General features: G+C 36.3%; 1 protein-coding gene across 5 annotated transcripts in view; it reads right to left on the bottom strand.

Annotated features, from left to right (window-relative positions):
• Positions 1-681: 681 nt before the first annotated feature.
• Positions 682-17720, bottom strand: part of Abcd3 (ATP binding cassette subfamily D member 3) — a 97708-nt gene continuing 80669 nt past the window's right edge. For 2 of the 5 annotated variants that reach the window (XM_058585329.1, XM_058585324.1), the window contains 8 exons: positions 10450-10527; positions 10284-10349; positions 10106-10195; positions 9519-9638; positions 6683-6744; positions 5298-5402; positions 2300-2374; positions 682-896 (listed from right to left, as the gene is read on the bottom strand). In XM_058585329.1, coding sequence (XP_058441312.1) covers positions 734-896; positions 2300-2374; positions 5298-5402; positions 6683-6744; positions 9519-9638; positions 10106-10195; positions 10284-10349; positions 10450-10527 — 759 coding nt within the window. In that variant the 3' untranslated portion in view covers positions 682-733. Of the gene's footprint in view, positions 897-2299; positions 2375-5297; positions 5403-6682; positions 6745-9518; positions 9639-10105; positions 10196-10283; positions 10350-10449; positions 10528-17720 lie in introns of those variants that run through there. The other 3 variants (XM_058585325.1, XM_046462089.2, XM_058585334.1) reach the window with 3 other exon arrangements.

Below are 17720 nucleotides of genomic sequence, written 5' to 3'. Positions count from 1 at the left end.
TTGTAAGACCTTGAGCTTGACATGTAAGAACTTTGCATTTTAATATCCCAAACATTGGGAAGACTAGGTGTGACATGTAGTAACCATCCCTTCTAGGCAAGACTATACATACACTTTCATTACATCACCACAAAGAACCCTCAAAACAACTCAATCCTGCAGATTGAGAAGGGCACATTTATTATTTAGCTTAATAAAGTCCAAATGGCTCTCTTGGGGTCAAGTACACCCCAAGGCATATATAAGGAATGAGTATAATTGGCAGCAAAAGAAATCTGCCACTGTGTGATAAATGCCATTAAGCAAAGAGATGTCATACATTTTAAGAATATACTGTGATTCGTTTGGTTCCCATTACCATGGGGCACAAGAAAATGAAACTCAAGACTACTTTGTTTGAACTGGACAAGAGATGACCCCAGTTTTAAACAGGGCTCTTCATTGAAGGAAAAGACAGAGCCATAAAAGTCAGATTAGCTGACTTCAAATGGTTTACATCCCAGGATGAATCAGATTACACTGATTTAAGCCCAATTTAATTTAGGCAGGTTTTTAACCACAAGAATAAGGACATTCTTAGTACATATTAATAATTAAACCAACATATACACAATTAGCAATATCCTATATAATATTAAATGTTTTAATATGTCCTCAATTACACTTTACCTAGTTAATTCGTTGTTTTGTTTTTTTTTTTTCAAAAAAAAAAAAAAAAAAAACAAGCTCAACTTTATTTTACAATGCACTTTGTATTTCTAAGAGTATTCTGTAATAATTTGATTTCATTGAAGCAGGTACAGTTACTCCAGATTTCTCTAAGAGCCAAACTCAACTGTATCTTCTGTGATCTGTTTGAATTCATAATTGCCTCTGCCATCCATATGTAGGTAGTACTATGGGAAAGAAGGGAAAAATCAGTAACTAAGAAAATTCATAGTGCTTTCCTTTATAAGAATAAAATATAGGCTTTCACATTCTTTTTAAATAACCAAATCCACATGCATCCCGCAAATTAGAATGTTTCCATACTTCAAGCACCAAGGATCTGGAGCTACCAGTAGACTGACCTGTGCCACTCCCTGACTGCTCAGTAGGGCTGTCTTCTTTTTTTTACCTGATTTCCTAGGTCAGCTCAGAATAATTTGCAAGAATCTCTAATGTTTTTCACTTGTTGTTTTTACTTAAAAAGGGCTATATAATGTGTCTAAATAACCTACCCTGAAGACAGGACAGCAATTACAAAGCTTTGTTGTTACTTAGTAATTTTTTATTTACATACTTCTTATTTATAAAAAGTTTTTTGTTTTCCACTTTTTGCATTGCTATGTTTTAGTTATTCTGGTCTTTATATTCCAACTCTTTTGTGTTTCCCTCTTCACATGATCACTGGCCTGATAGTTGTTTTGTTATTTGCTTATACCTTCAAAAGAGGAGGAAAGGTAAAACATAAGATGTGTCCATGTCCTATGGCTATAATTTTGAAGAAAACACAAAGGCTTTGATATATTTTAAACTTTGATTTCTAGTTACTCAATTTCTCATTCAATTATGGAAAATGGACAAATTATAATATTTCTTAAGATAACAAAAACTAGAATCCATACAGCTATGTAGAAGTGCACTGCATTTTATTATTTCATATAGGTCACTTTATATTATCATCTCAACCTTTTCTTTTTGTAGTGCTGAGATTGACTCCAGAGCCTTGTGCATGCCAGGCAAGCAGTCTACCACTGGGCATGTGCCAGCCCTAAGCCATATGGTTCCTAAAGGTAAAAACAGTAATTTGCATCCCTCATGACACTCAGCCCTGAGCCTGGCAACAAATGGCACTTAATCAGGCAATATCCCTAGGACAGGATACCTTTACCACTGTTCCAATTTTTCTCCAATCTTCTTTTGCTCAAAGTTTGTTCATTATTTAGGAATGAAAGCAAGAAATATTTAATTTGCCATTTAATTTTTCCCCATATCAATATTGGATGATAAGAAAAACTTAACTACATTTGTGACAGTATTTTGTAAATATTACTGGTTTTAATATAAGAGAACCAGTGTCTGTCACATATAACTAAAACTGTTTATACACCTTGTAGCTTTCAAAACTGACAACTACAATAATGTCTAAGAAAGTCCTATGTTTTTATAAAACTGAAATAAAACCACCTTTTTTCCTTAAGGTGTATATTTATTAGAGAATATATACCATAAAATCTAAAACCATATTCATTCCAACTCACATATTTAAATAAAGTAAGCTTTCACTGTCCCACCATACAATGAAAGAAATACAAACCTCATGGTGTTTCCAAAGAGATTTTCTGTGTGACACAGTGAAGAGCGTAATGCCAACCTAGTGAAACGAAAATGACTGAAGTTTATATTAACAAGTCAAAAACTAAACTAGTACACATATTTAAGCTTTTAAGATAACTACCTTCCATGGCTATAGTAAAACTCAATGTCATTAAGAAAAATTTACAAGGATGCTAAATGTTTTTTGGTAATAGAAAGCAATAATCATCAATCACACAATAAAAACTAAACTGGCATTAAGTGCATTATATTGTTTTGGGCTGAAAACATATCTCCTAGCACATTTTCTATTTATCATGAAAATATGTGAAAAGATAATCTGACAATAATAAAAATAACAAAAGGTAAAAAAATCAAGAAAAATTAAAGTCACCACAGCAATGTCTGTAGTCAACTTGCTTCTCAAATGCAGGGTAATAATCTCTTATCAAAACTCTTATTTTACAATGTGTCTTGGAATTCAGATTTTGGAAATCTATTATTTAACACCCCTCCTCAGGAAGGTTCTGAAGCAGAATTCTATAATTACACATGAATGTTTCTGTAGCAATATATATGAACACTGACATTAAGTGAAACGAGAGTTTAAGTATTTTTTGTTAGACCAGGTTTTGTTACCCAATGAGCTTATTACAAAACTAATGAGAAATGTTCTAGTTTTAAGAGCTTTCTGAATTTCAGACTGAAAATAAGGATTTATAGTTTTGCACTTCAAATTTTCAAGAAAACACTAATAGATACAACTGTAGCTGCTCTGAATCAGTGGTTTTCAACCAAGGAGTGATTTTTGTCCCTCCAGTGACATTTGACAATGTTGGAGACATATTTAGTTGTCACAACTGAGAGCACTACTGCCATCTAATGGGTAGAAGTCAGAGATGCTGCTACACATGGCAATACACAGAAGAGCCCTGAGAATTATCCAGCCAACATGCTAACAGGGCTGAGGATGAGAAACTCTGCTCTATCACTGTTTCTCAAGAGACCTTTCAAGGCTGACAGATACATGTATATGGGTTTCAAGCATATGTCCCATGATTTCTAACTTTTACTTTCATTTTGATAATTTTTAAAAATTAGTCTAAGTATATTCTAGATCATTTCTACCATGAGAGTTCAGTGCCCAAATTTGTACTTACACTTCTGCTGGCACAAAGTGGTTTCACTTAAAACTTATAATATGCCATAAATCTGGGTGTCTTATGAATAATGGTTATGAATTGCATAAAATAAGTATACTAACAGTATTAAAAAATGTGTATTTCAAATGTATACTAATCTGATTTTTAAAATTCGTTTCAGATATTATATTTGTTCATGTTTCTATAATAACTGAATTAGATTTCTAATTAATGTAGGCATTCTTTACATGAGAATAACTTAAGCCAAAATATAATAGCAAAATTGAACCTAAAAGATCTGAAAACTTCAGATTTTATCTTTCCATAATTAAGTTCCATACCAGTGGCTTACTCTCAGCAAAATGGCACAAATTCTAAATTGTGCTTAAGTTTTGTCTATATTCAATTGGTGAATTTGTATTGGTAATGTAGCTGTAAAAGAGCTCTAAGCTTAAGGAGATCACACCTCATTTTCTGTCTATACATGTTTAAATGTTATAAATGTACACAATCATTGAAGCTGCGTATAAATTTTTTTTCTTTTAAATAGAATTTGTGTTTTATAGAATTCATACAATTTTATGTAGAGACAGTCTATAACTAGAACATAACAGGAAACCACATGGTCAAAATTACTAGTGAAAAGTCTCCACATCATATGAACAAATACAGACTATATGGTTTTATAATAAGAGAATACCACAAACACCTCTAATACCTACAAAAACTGAAAAGCAATGTGAAGAACTGCATAAAAATTACGTTACTAAAACTGATTCAAGAATAAAAAATAAAGCATTAAAGAAATGAAATCAGTAGTTAAAATCTTCCTAAAAAGAGGAATGTAGCAAATTCATTTTTTCATCATTACACTAATGCTTCTCAAACTTTCATGTGCATTGAATCACCTGGGGATTTTGTTACTATGTAGTAACAAAATGAGATTCTTCATTTCTAACAAACACCTAAACAATGCTGATGTTGCTGATCTGTGACCACAGTTTGATTAGTAGGAATTCATTATATATTTTTATTTTATATATTTATACACAGACACAAACACACACATATACACATGTATCAAGTATTTGTATGTCTGTGCATATATATATATATACAACATAACCTTTTTTATTTACTATAAATAAAATTTTACTATAAATGCTCTTTTTTTAATATTTATTTTTTTAGGTGTAGATGGACACAACACAATGCCTTTTATTTTATCTTTTTATGTGGTGCTGAGGATCGAACCCAGGTCCCGCCCGTGCTAGGCAAGCATTTCACCGCTGAGCCACAATCCCAGCCCCTACTATAAACTCTTAAAGAACATGAATAAGATGTTAAAATACTCTTGTACCTCATTAATTTACAAAGAAACTATAAAACAGGAAATATTATTCTTGTTCTCAAATATCTAACAGATGGTGGTAACAAATCCTCAAGGAAAACAACAACCGAAACTACTGAGTAATTATTCACGAATGGCAGTGTAAACAAGACTCAGATCTGTTCACTAGAAGTTTGGAAAAATATTTCCCAGGACAAAGAATAAAATGGATACATTAAAAACTGCCAAACGATTACTGTTGATCTTTCCTGATAAAAACTAAATCATGTTCAGGTGAAGTTAACTGAACAATCTAAGGAATGATCAGTTTGTTAACTCTTAGTGTAAGTAATGAGGTAAAGGGGAAACAGATTCAAACATTTGTTTAAAATTCTTTAAGCAAGACATCATCTTTTGATAGCAATTCTGTTACTTACTAACTTGGATTCTTCTCTTTGGATACATATTTGGCTGGACATAGCAAATGGGAAGGGGACATAGATTCTCCAAGAACCTGTGACACTCACCTTCCGACAATGACTGTAAATGTAGCCTTCCACATCCACACTGACTGCACTTGTGCATTCATCCAAAATGGCAAACTGGGGTTTATGATAAAATAATCTTGCCATCTGAAGCACAAAAAAGGAAATACTTTGTGTAAACACATGCAAACCTAAAACTGATAAGGTAAATTTGTTTTAATTAAATATGCATTTTGGATTCCTATAAAGTAAGAAAATTATTCTAACTCAAAAATTCTACTTCCCAGAAATAGAAACAATACAAATAAAGCTAATTGTTTTTAATGTCATCTTAAAGGAGGAAATATAGTACATGGGGAATATTTATTGCTAAGAGTGAAACAAAAATTGATGAGATGAAGTTTAAAACTAGTAAAGGTCATTAAGCAAACAAGATTAGAGGGCAATATACCTTAACCAAATCTTAGAATTTAGACAGCAGTTGACTTAAGAGCAAAAAAAAAAAAAAAAAAAAAATCTCTTTTTTAAACATTTGGTTGCTTAAATTTAAATGGAGGCTGGAAGGGTACAAAACTGAAGGCAAGGGGTATGATCAAGTCAGAACAGAAGGCCCATGAAATCAGATGAAGACATTTATCCTTTCCCAAGATGGATGGCATATCTGCCATGGACAGCAGAAACAGGGCAGAGCAGATCAGTGCAAAGTCAATCAGAAGACATGGTTATCGGAAGGCATCCCACAAATGTCCTCTTCTCTGCCCCCACCTTCACTACCCATGCTCACATGGAAATTTTCTCACTGTATGTGTGCCCCTCTCTCTTCCATTATGCTGTCAGCTACTTGATTCCACAACATAAGAAAGCTATCAAGTCATATTGCTGCTTGAGTTTAATAAGCCTACCCCCTCTACCCATTTTAGCATTCACTAGCTATATCTGTTTGGCAAGCTACATAACTTTACTTAAGTTCAATTCCTCTGTAAATTCACAGTTCTTGTCTCACAGAACTGTTGTAAGGATTAAATAAGATAACTTGTGTAATGTACTTGGCACAGTGTCTATCACCTATTAAGCAACCAAAAATTAGCTATTGTTTAACTGAAATAATAGCCTCTCTTTTTCCTTTAAGTAATGGTAGAGTGGTAGAGTAAACAATGGGGTAGAAAACTCAGGATAGGAAGTTCCTAAATGATTATCACAAAAAATGAGAGATGAGTAAAAATAAGTAAAATGATTGCCAAGCCACGCTGTGAACGCCTATGAACTGGAAACCATAAAAATGTGGTGGCACCAATCCATACATCATCATCTCAATTTCTTCAGCCATGCTCAGAAGCCTGGTAGAGAAACACTCAGGCAAACAACTTCTCTTGGTTTGGGGTTTAGAAGAAAAAGGAGTAGGAAAGAAAGTTAAGGGGCAAAATCACCTGTTCATCTCTTTAAGACTGTCTCTGGAGCATCTCCTATGCATCAGGCTCAGGACTATGTCCTTGTATTAGACAGGGAAGAAGGCAGAGTCAGAAGAGGACCAAATAACATAGAAAAGGAAAATATTCTGGAGAGCTCAGTGAGTCTGAAGAAGGGGGACAGTCATCAATTTAAAGCAAAATAAAAATAATTATTAAAATGAATTTTTAAAACACTAAAAATTTTGATATCTCTGATATGAGGGTTTGATTCCTTTCATGCTTTTATCAATATTCTCACTTTTCTACCATAAGAACTTTTTCATAATTAAAGATTGAAAAATTACTAACTAGGGAGAGCAAGAATAGAGGAATAGAAAAGATAATTTTTGATCAGAGATGTAAGACATCCCAACTAATGATATCAGCTGAAACAATCCTGGCTAATGATGGATGGCTCAAATGGGTGCAATGAAAAGGAAATGTCACTTTTGAGATTTCTAGGAACAATGAGAACTGGTAAGGCAGCCCACCTGCATACCAAGAGATACATAACGTACTGGGATTAAGAGCAAGAGCTCTGGTGTTAGACCCATCTCACTTGAATCTCAGTTCTGCCTTTAACAGTGAGACATCAGAAAGCTGCTTAAGTTCTCCAAGACTTTACGTGGGACTGTACCACCTCAAAGGGATGCTGGGAGATAGGAACTGCCATTTGAAACCAATCTTCCCTCTTCATTATCCCAGTGAACTTTCTTCTTAGCTATAATTGATGGCTGCCTAGTCAGTTGATAATATGGAACGCCTGATAGATTATAAGGGCAGGACTTAGCAGTGCCTTGCACAGAACAGATTTTCTCCTTTTCACTGCACCCATTTGGGCCCAGCCATCATTAGCCAGGATTGTTTCAGCTGATATCATAAGTTCGGATGTCTTAAATCTCTGATCAACAGAGGCTTGCTTCACTGCTGAAATAATGAATTAGTCATCTTTTCCCCTACATGTACACTATGTTCACTGGACCTCCCTGTGTTAAACATCACTCCATTCCCTCTCTTGTCCCAAATTCAAATCCTGACCTTCCTATCCAAGTTTCCTTTGGTTCATTTGTTTTACACCAAACTTCACTCTTAGAGATGATTGTAGGTGGTTCTTAAACATTATGCCTTCTTTCCCCCTAACTTTTTTTTTTTTTTAGCTTTAGGTGGACACAATATCTTTATTTTATTTTATGTGGTGCTGAGGATCGAACCCGGGTCCCACCTGCACTAGGCGAGTGCTCTACCGCTGAGCCACAATCCCAGCCCTCCCCCAAACGTTTTACTTTGACAATTTTCAGTCCTACCAAGACAACTCAAGAACAGTAAATCAACACACATATACTCTTTACCTCACTTCACCAATGTTAATACTTGTTGTGTTAGCCTTTGCTTTCTGCCCCTCTGAAACAAAACAACAAACCCTCTTTTAAACTTCACCTTCAACTCTCCAAACACTGGCCTATACAGATCACACCCTGCTTGGGGCTTGGCCACACTCTGGTCACACTGTACCACTGGATGAGCTTATATCTGTAATAGTTGTTCCCAAACAACTATTTATTGTAATAAATGCCTGGTTTTAAGGGTTCTCCCTGAACTTTCTATCCCTTGCTTTCCCCAGATATCCTCTCACCCCCTCTCACACCCTTGAATTTCTCACCTTCACAAAATACTACCCCAACTGTTCCTTTATACCACATACACAGAATTTCTCAGTTAGGCACATTTGTCATTTTTTCTGAGTTTCCACTGTGTCCATGAACTTCCTCCTTTCATTTTTTTTGAAGTTATAATATACAAATTTAAATCTGTTCTCAATTTGAAGTTGTTTCTATAGCTATCTTCTAAACTGGCTTCTAGAAATGCCCAATTATTTCAAACTCTCTCTCCTCCAGCCCAATTTCCATTTTGAATACAGCATATATCTCTTTTCTTTTGTGTTTAGAATTCATTCTTCACTCTTGACTAATAATTTCATGTACTAGCCAGGCAAATAACAATATTAGGAAAATTAGGTAACTAAAGGTAGACTATAACCTAAAGATAACAGGTAAGAAATTCTACCATAAACCATTTCTTTTGCTTTTTTTCCTTAACCATAGTTTTCCCTAATTTCCATAAGGCTAACACTGAGGAAAGAAAATCCTCACTCTCCTCAAACTATGGAATGCATAGGTAGAAGATGACCCTTTATAAGTTATCCCTCTTAACAGGGTATCCAAAGTATCGTTGTTAACACATATGTTTAGGCCATATTTTTGTTTTGGGATAAGTTTTGTTGTAAAAATTAAAATAGTCCCTTCTACATGTTTCCTTATATTAGGAAAATTTAAAACTTCAAAACAACTTTAAGCAGTAAGTAAAGATACATATAATAGTGAAGGGAAAAGCAAGAGCAGAGAATAAAATGATAATAAAATTGAGCTGATGAATTCTAGTACTTTCAGGGAGAATAGCATAAATAAGACAAAACAGACATCTGTGGGGAAAAGATACAGAAAGAGATCTTATAACCCAATCAGATTTATCATATATCCCAGGCCAATGCACTAGTTTCCCCCAACTTTGAGAAAAATGCATTATAGTATACCACTGGATCTGCAGCTTTTCCTTTCAGAATATTATTAATCAATTTTTCAGAATTCCAAATTTACATGCAAGTTAAAAATTTCCAAATTTACCATTTAAACTAATTTTTATTGTAATAAATGCTACAGAAGACAATAAAACTGTCTTAATTAATCAAAATGCTGAACTCTAAGAACAACGCCAAGCAAGCAATTGCACTTTGTATAAGTCTTCAGAGTATACTTACTGCCATTCTCTGTTTTTCTCCTCCACTAAGCACATCCATCCAATCCTGAATGCTGTCCCAGCCTCCTTCCCGTTCAAGGATATGACCCAACTGTACATTGTCCAGGTACTCCTTCAGTACCTTTAGGCAAATGATTAAAGACAAAGTCAAGCTTATGATAAACCAATATTCTTTATATTGCTTTATTTAAATTAGTATCTCTATAATTCAACTGCCAATGCCATTTAAAGAGGTACTCTTCAGGAAAAATAATGTGGCATAAAAGTAGTTCTGAACTTTTCAATGCCTATCTACATCAACCTTGACAAAACATGTTTAGCTGCTTAGAGAGATTAATGCTATTGTGCATAATCAAAGGATGAGGGCAATGAGAAAAATAAGTGATAATGTAAAGACAGCTGTACATGTGAGGATCACACTTAAGCAAACTGGTTATCACCTCACCTCAACTTAGAAAGTCATAATTAAGGGCTCAGGAAGGCTTAAAAGGGTGGGACAAACTACCTGGAATCTGAATACTTAACTGACTCAAAAAAGAATGTGAAAGGGAGCATTTTCAATGGGTCTAGATTATGAATAGTCCTTACAAGATCAGATATCCCCTTCTTTTTCTGATCTTCTCTTCCATCTGGATATATCACTTGGTCTCGAAGTGTTCCAAGAGTCATATAAGGTCTCTGACAGTAGTATAGCAACATTAGAAGGTAAGTTTTTAAAACATAAATAAAAAGATCTTAAACATTACAAAACAATTCAAGATCATACCTGAGGAACATAAAATAACTTTCCTCTCTCTGGCTTAGTTAGACGTCCTCCAAAAAGAGGCCATAACTATAAAAGGAGAGAGGAAAGATGTCAGTCATAAAATTCACAACATAGTAGACAGTATTGCAAAATAAGGCTGAAAATTTGGAGGCCAATTTGTACATACTTCACCAAGAACACGAAAGAGTGAACTCTTTCCACAGCCATTTGGACCACAAATTAGAACATTGGCCCCAGATCGAACCTGAAAGAAAATTAATCTATGAATTAATTAAATCAAGTAAATATATATAATCATTTTCTTAGAGACAAATAGCTCTTTGCTAATGATAAACCTTCTTTTTTGTCTGTAAATGTGACATTAGATACAGCAGTAGAGGGTTATATTAAGGAATATTTTACTTTTGCTTACTTTACAATTTTTTTCATTTAAAAATCACTGATTGTTATCACTCAATTTTGCTAAGAGCCAAGTATATGATGCATGGCATTTTTAGTCGAAAGGTGACACCAGCTAGCCATTGAGATGATATGATTATGTTAAGATTTGCATTCATACGGATATTGGACTCCTGCTGTTCACCTTGGCCAGCTACAGGACTCCTGGAGAGTTCCCATTGGTTGGGGAAGTACAGTAGGAGGGAGTTCCGGGGGAGGAGCTCTCTCTGCAGGTCCGGGAGGAGGCCGCGTGGGTGGATTGAAAATCTTCCCGGGCGCGTACCGGACATTTGGCGGCAGTTTCAAAAAATAAAGTTTGTTCCTGCTTGAGTAGCTCGTGATTTTGTGCCCAGCCAGACTGCGGCAACTGGCGGCCCGCACGGGGAACGCCTGAAGCTTGGAGGTGAGTAAAATTGCTCGCCCCTGAGGGAAGGCAACAAAATGGGTGACCATTTCAAAAAACAATGTGTTCTCATTTTGATTTATCTTGTTTTTGTTTCAAGCTGCCTATCCCTAGAATTTTCTCAGGCAAACTGGGAAAAATGGTTGGCTCAAGGTTTGAAGTTGTTCGGCCCTGAGAAAGAGAAAATTGATACAACTATTCTTTGTTCGGTTTTTGTTTCATTCTGTTTCGGTTTTGTTTTATGCTATCTTATTGGGTTGCGTTACCTTTATAGTAGATTAGAAACTAGTAAAAAACAAACTGAAAGACTGTTAAGTAAATTGTTAGAGGTCCAGACTATGGTAGAAAACATGTTAGGCCAAGCGAAAGAGAAGGTCTCTCAAGCTAGTCAGACAGAGGAAGATTTCAAGAAAGAAAGCTTAGAGGAAAAACAACCATCAGGCGGGGAATTACAACAGGAGGCTGCTACTAACCCCGTTCTATCACCAGAGGGCGTAATTCAACCAACAGCTCCATCTACAGCTGAGCGGCCCTCAACTCCCATAGTTGATGGACGGAATCCTGAGGCAGGACCCCAAAGATTAGCATGCCCTGTACTTGAGCAGGCAGGAGGGCAACGAATTCACCGTGCTTTAGATTTCAAAACAGTGAAGCAATTAAAGGAGGCTGTAACAACCTATGGGCCACAAGCACCCTTCACTGTGAGCATGGTCGAATCTATTACCAACTTAGACATGACGCCAGCAGATTGGGCTAACATGTGCCCATCTGTGCTAAATGGAGGACAATATTTGTTATGGAAGGTTGCCAATGAGGAATTTTGCATGGAGACAGCTAGGCGAAATGCAGCAGCCGGTTACCTTCAAAGAAATCTAGATATGTTATTAGGAAAAGGACCTTATGAGGGTCAACGGCAACAAATTGAATATGATCCTGGCGTATACGCACAAATTGCTGTAGATGCAGTTAGGGCATGGAAAACTTTACAGGGGCATAGAGATTTACAAGGACAATTATCTAAGGTAATGCAAGGAGCTAATGAATCTTACGCTGAATTTGTAGATAGGCTTATTCAGACAGCTTCTAGAGTATTTGGAGATACAGAACAGGCAATGCCATTTATAAAACAACTGGCTTATGACCAAGCAAATCGTTGCTGCAGAGAGGTCATCAGACCATGGAAACATGAAGATTTAAACACATATATAAAATTATGTAGAGACATTAATGAACAAGGGCAAGTCTTAGCAGCAGTACAACAGGCTTTAGATGCCAGGCCAAAAACATGCTATAATTGTGATCAAACAGGACATTTTAAAAGGAGTTGCCCCATAGGAGGAGGGTTTAACAAGGCTAGGTATCAAAGGAATAGAATACCAGGTATTTGCCCACGATGCCGTAGAGGGAAACATTGGGCTAATGAATGCCGTTCTCAAACCACCATAGAGGGTATTCCATTATCAAAAAACAGACAAGGACCAAGTGTTTACCCACGATATCGTGGAGAAAGACATCAGGCTCCATTGCCAAAAAACGGACTGGAGGGCCCAATGCTCCGGGGCCCAAAACACAAATATACGGGGCAATGGAGGAACCCAGCAGCACCATCAAGGTAGTGCCCAGGACGCATTATCCATTAAATCCCTCATCAGACAAACTAGAGGGAGCGCAGGGTTGGACATCTGCGCCTCTGCCAGAGCAGTACTAACTCCAGAGATGGGAGTTCAAATCATTCCCACAGGAGTAAAAGGACCTCTTCCCCAAGGAACAGTAGGCTTATTATTGGGACGCAGTTCTTCAACACTAAAAGGATTTATGATAAGTCCTGGGGTAATTGATCCCGATTATGAGGGTGAAATAAAAATTATAGCTAGTTCTCCAAGAGGTATATCAGTAATTTCACCAGGAGATAGAATAGCACAGTTATTAATAATGCCCAGCCTACATGATAAATTTTCCAGTCGTACTGTAGAAAGAGGTTCCAAGGGATTAGGCTCCACAGGTGTAGATTGGGCTATGCTGTCTTTAAATCTAGATTCTCGCCCCATGCTAAAACTAAACATTCAAGGACATGACTTTAATGGGCTACTTGATACAGGTGCAGACCTTAGCATCATATCTCATCAAGAATGGCCGAAACATTGGCCATTACAACAAGCCACTCAAACGCTTCGAGGCCTAGGAGTGGCAACTAATCCCCATAGAAGTGCAATGGTATTAGATTGGAAGGATCCTGAAGGATGTGAAGGAACTATACAGCCCTATGTATTGGATCATCTTCCTATAAATTTATGGGGACGAGATGTCCTAGATCAATTAGGTTTGACATTAACAAATAACATCAATCCTAATGCGCCCACTACTAGGGCTAGACAAGGCTTTAGGAAAGAAGAAAGATTAAGAGAACAAGAACAAGGTATGACAGCACCAATTCAAATAGATCAAGAAACAAATAGACATGGATTGGGTTTTCAGAAAGGGCCACTGAGACAATCAAAATTACTTGGAAATCAGAAAGACCAGTGTGGGTTCCTCAGTGGCCCCTGACTAAAGAAAAGATACAAATAGCCCATGACCTGGTCAAACAACAATTAGCGGAGGGACATATACAACCTTCCGTATCTCCCCATAATACTCCCATTTTTGTCATTAAAAAGAAATCTGGTAAATGGAGATTATTGCAAGATTTAAGAGCCATTAATAATGAGATGGTTATTATGGGACCTGCTCAATCAGGGATTCCCCAATTGTCTGCTTTACCAAAAATCTGGTATGTTTTAGCTATAGATATTAAAGATTGTTTTTTTTCAATTCCAATTCATCCCGAGGATAGTCCACATTTTGCATTTACTATCCCTGCACTAAATCATGAAGGTCTTGATCAGAGATATGAATGGAAAGTACTCCTTCAAGGGATGGCTAATAGTCCAACTATGTGTCAAATTTATGTTAACAAAGCAATCCAGCCACTTAGAAATCAAAATCCTGAACTACAAATATTTCACTATATGGATGATGTGTTATTGGCACATAAAGATAAAAACACATTGCTAGAATGTTATGCCACACTTACAAATTTATTAAAAAATTATAATCTAGAGATAGCAATAGATAAAGTACAATTAAATCTTCCAATTAATTATTTAGGGGTTTTACTATCCTCAACCATGGTCCGTCCACCCAAAATTCAAATACAAGTAGATCAACTCAAATCACTTAACGACTTTCAAAAGTTATTAGGAGACATAAATTGGATAAGGCCTTATCTAGGCATACCAACAGGAGAGTTGGGACCTTTATTTGATATTCTAAAAGATCCATCAGATCCAAATTCACCCCGCATGTTGACGCCTAAAGTAAGAAAGGCATTAAAAATCATCGAAACATATATGGAAAATATGCATTTGGATAGAATTGATATAAGTTTGCCTTTATTATTTATTGTAATACCAACAAAAAATATTCCTACAGGAGTATTTTGGCAAGAAGGTCCATTATTGTGGATATATTTATCTTATTCTCCTAACACTATTCTTACTAGGTATCCTGAGGCTGTAGGACAATTAATACTCAAAGGAATAAAAGCAGCAAAGGGAGTGTTTGGAATTTCTCCCAATAAAATTATTACTCCATATACTATGGATCAAATTGATGAGTTAGCTAATGAGTTAAATACTTGGGCAATAATCATGTGTAAATCTAATGTTTCATTTGATAATCACTTACCATCTAATCCTTTGTTGTCTTTTTGGTCTTCGCATCTTATAGTTTTTCCAAAAATGACAAGAAAAACACTGATCACGAATGCTCCAAATATATTCACTGATGGGTCAAATAATGGTACAGCAGCAGTAGGTACCCCTGATCAAACTTTTACATTTTTAGTACCCAAACAATCAGCTCAAAAGGTAGAGCTTAATGCAGTATTACAAGCTTTTATGATGTTTAAAGATTCTGTATTTAATTTATTTTCTGATGGTCAGTATGTAGTTAATGCTATAGTATCCCTTGAAGATGCTGGTAGGATTTCCCCTTCTTCTACTGTTTTCTCTTTGTTTTCCACTATACAAAGTCTAATCTGGGACAGAAAAGATCCATTCTTTATAGGACATATCAGGGCACATACAGGATTGCCTGGAGCCCTTAGTTTGGGCAATGAGTTAGCAGATAAATCTACACATGACATACATATTTTCTCCACAATAGAAGAAGCTATAAATTTTCATAAAAGGTTCCATGTCAATGCTAATACTTTACAAAAGCGTTTTAAAATAACTAAAGAACAAGCCCGACATATAATAAAACAATGTCAAAATTGTGTGACATTTTTACCACAAGTTAATCTTGGAGTCAATCCTAGAGGACTGATACCTAACCATATTTGGCAGATGGACGTCACACACTTGCCAGAATTTGGAAAATTAAAATATTTACATGTTACAGTTGATACTTCTTCCGGATTTCTGATGGGCTCCCTTCATGCCGGAGAAAAAACTAAAGATGTTATAGCTCATTGCTTACAAAATTTTGCCACTGTGGGCGTTCCAAAACAGTTAAAAACCGATAATGGTCCTGGTTATGCGTCCACCTCTTTTAAACAATTTTGCTCACCATTTGGCATTACTCACATAACAGGAATTCCATACAATCCACAAGGACAAGGCATAGTTGAAAGAGCTCATCAAACTATTAAAATGTACTTATTAAAACAAAAGGAGGGAATTGGAAAGGGGTATATATCCCCCAAAGATAAACTTAAAATAACCCTTTTTACTCTAAACTTTTTAAATTTGGATTCATCAGGGCTTAGTGCTGCGGAAAGACATTTGTATCCAAAAAATGTACATAAGCCTAAGGTACTTTGGAAAGATATTCTAACAGGACAATGGAAAGGTCCTGACCCAGTGATAGTCTGGAGTCGGAGCTCTGTTTGTGTTTTTCCACAGGAAGAACAGCAGCCGATTTGGATTCCAGAGAGACTAACTAAAACAATTTCTACAGACCAAAAGGAAGATGATTCGACTCAAATCCATAACAGCTGATATCCAGATCTCCAGCTTGGCTATTCTTACATCTGAGACAGTGATTAACCAGGATGCTTTTTTCAATATCTATTTTATTATTGCTTTTTCCCACATCATAAAGTTTTATTTTATTTTTGAGCTCATACAGACCTAGGTTAATGTTTTTTCTGATCAGTTTTATTTTTTGACTGTGGAGTTTTTGAACATTGCAATGGAGATTTCACCTAGGTAAAGCTACAAGGCCTTTACTATTGTCTTATGTGTTATATGTTACGTGTGCACACTTCTGTTTTGTGTTGTATGTCTGTATGTGCGTACGTCCATATATCACATATGAGGAGCGCTCATGCACATGGATCCAAAATTTTTTATTATTCACGTGATTTTAATAGTTTAATTTAATTTGGGTAAACAGCTGTTGAGGATTGTTTTAATATATGAACAAATAGAAGGTTAACAGATCTGTTTGTTTACTTTCACCTTTCCTTTTCATTATATTTAATAATTCTGTTCAGGATAATGTAAATTGTTCTAAATATTGTTTTCTTAGTACCTGTTGAAATGTTACATATTTTTTTTTAGCATCATTGTCAAAATTCCTATTTTCATCCCAGTGCCGGTGAAGACAAAGATAAAACCAAACTACAACTTCTTCGAGAGTTATCACAACAAACCGTGTAAACTGATAATCAATGATTTATAACTCAACAAGTAATGCTCCATCAATGAGTCGATTTATTTTGGGAGGATATGGACATATTGATAGATTCCTCTGCTTTGAACTGCTTACAGAACTTGCCTGGACTATGTATCACTTGTATGCTTTGTGATCTATTTGTTGATGCAGCGAATTATGGTAGTGCTAGCGTATCTTTGCTGATGTGTCACCAGTGATGCAATTTTTCCTAGGAGCCGTTAAATGACTTGGTGTCATGACATTTCTGTATCCTCCTCCCTTCTACTAGTGATGGTCTAATTTTGGGGGCCAACAGAGGTGAGGTAAAGAACCTCACCCCCCCCACCGGCACCAAGGCCAAATTTGGGGGCCAACAGAGGTGAGGCAAAGAACCTCACCCCCCCACTGGTACATAGGCCTATCCACAAGTATGACTATATGCTGGACCGGTAGTCAGTGACGGGTATGATCCAATTGCAGTGGTATCAACCTAAGACAGGAGGCTGACACCTAAAAGTCAGTTTTCTGATGATGGGTAAGAACCATATGTTGAATTGGACAAACCTAACAGGCACGGTCCCTAGCCAGATTGCTTGTTACTTAAACAGAAGGGGGGAGATGCTAAGAGCCAAGTATATGATGCATGGCATTTTTGGTGGAAAGGTGACGCCAGCTAGCCATTGAGATGATATGATTATGTTAAGATTTGCATTCATATGGATATTGGACTCCTGCTGTTCACCTAGGCCAGCTACAGGACTCCTGGAGAGTTCCCATTGGTTGGGGAAGTACAGTAGGAGGGAGTTCCAGGGGAGGAGCTCTCTCTGCGGGTCCGGGAGGAGGCCGCGTAGGTGGACTGAAAATCTTCCCGGGCGCGTACCGGACATTTGGCGGCA

The sequence above is a fragment of the Marmota monax genome, unplaced genomic scaffold, assembly GCF_021218885.2.
Source record: "Marmota monax isolate L192 unplaced genomic scaffold, Marmota_monax_Labrador192_F-V1.1 WCK01_AAM20220418_F8-fsc00070, whole genome shotgun sequence".
NCBI lineage: Eukaryota > Metazoa > Chordata > Mammalia > Rodentia > Sciuridae > Marmota > Marmota monax.
This window is presented reverse-complemented; position numbering and strand designations above follow the sequence as displayed.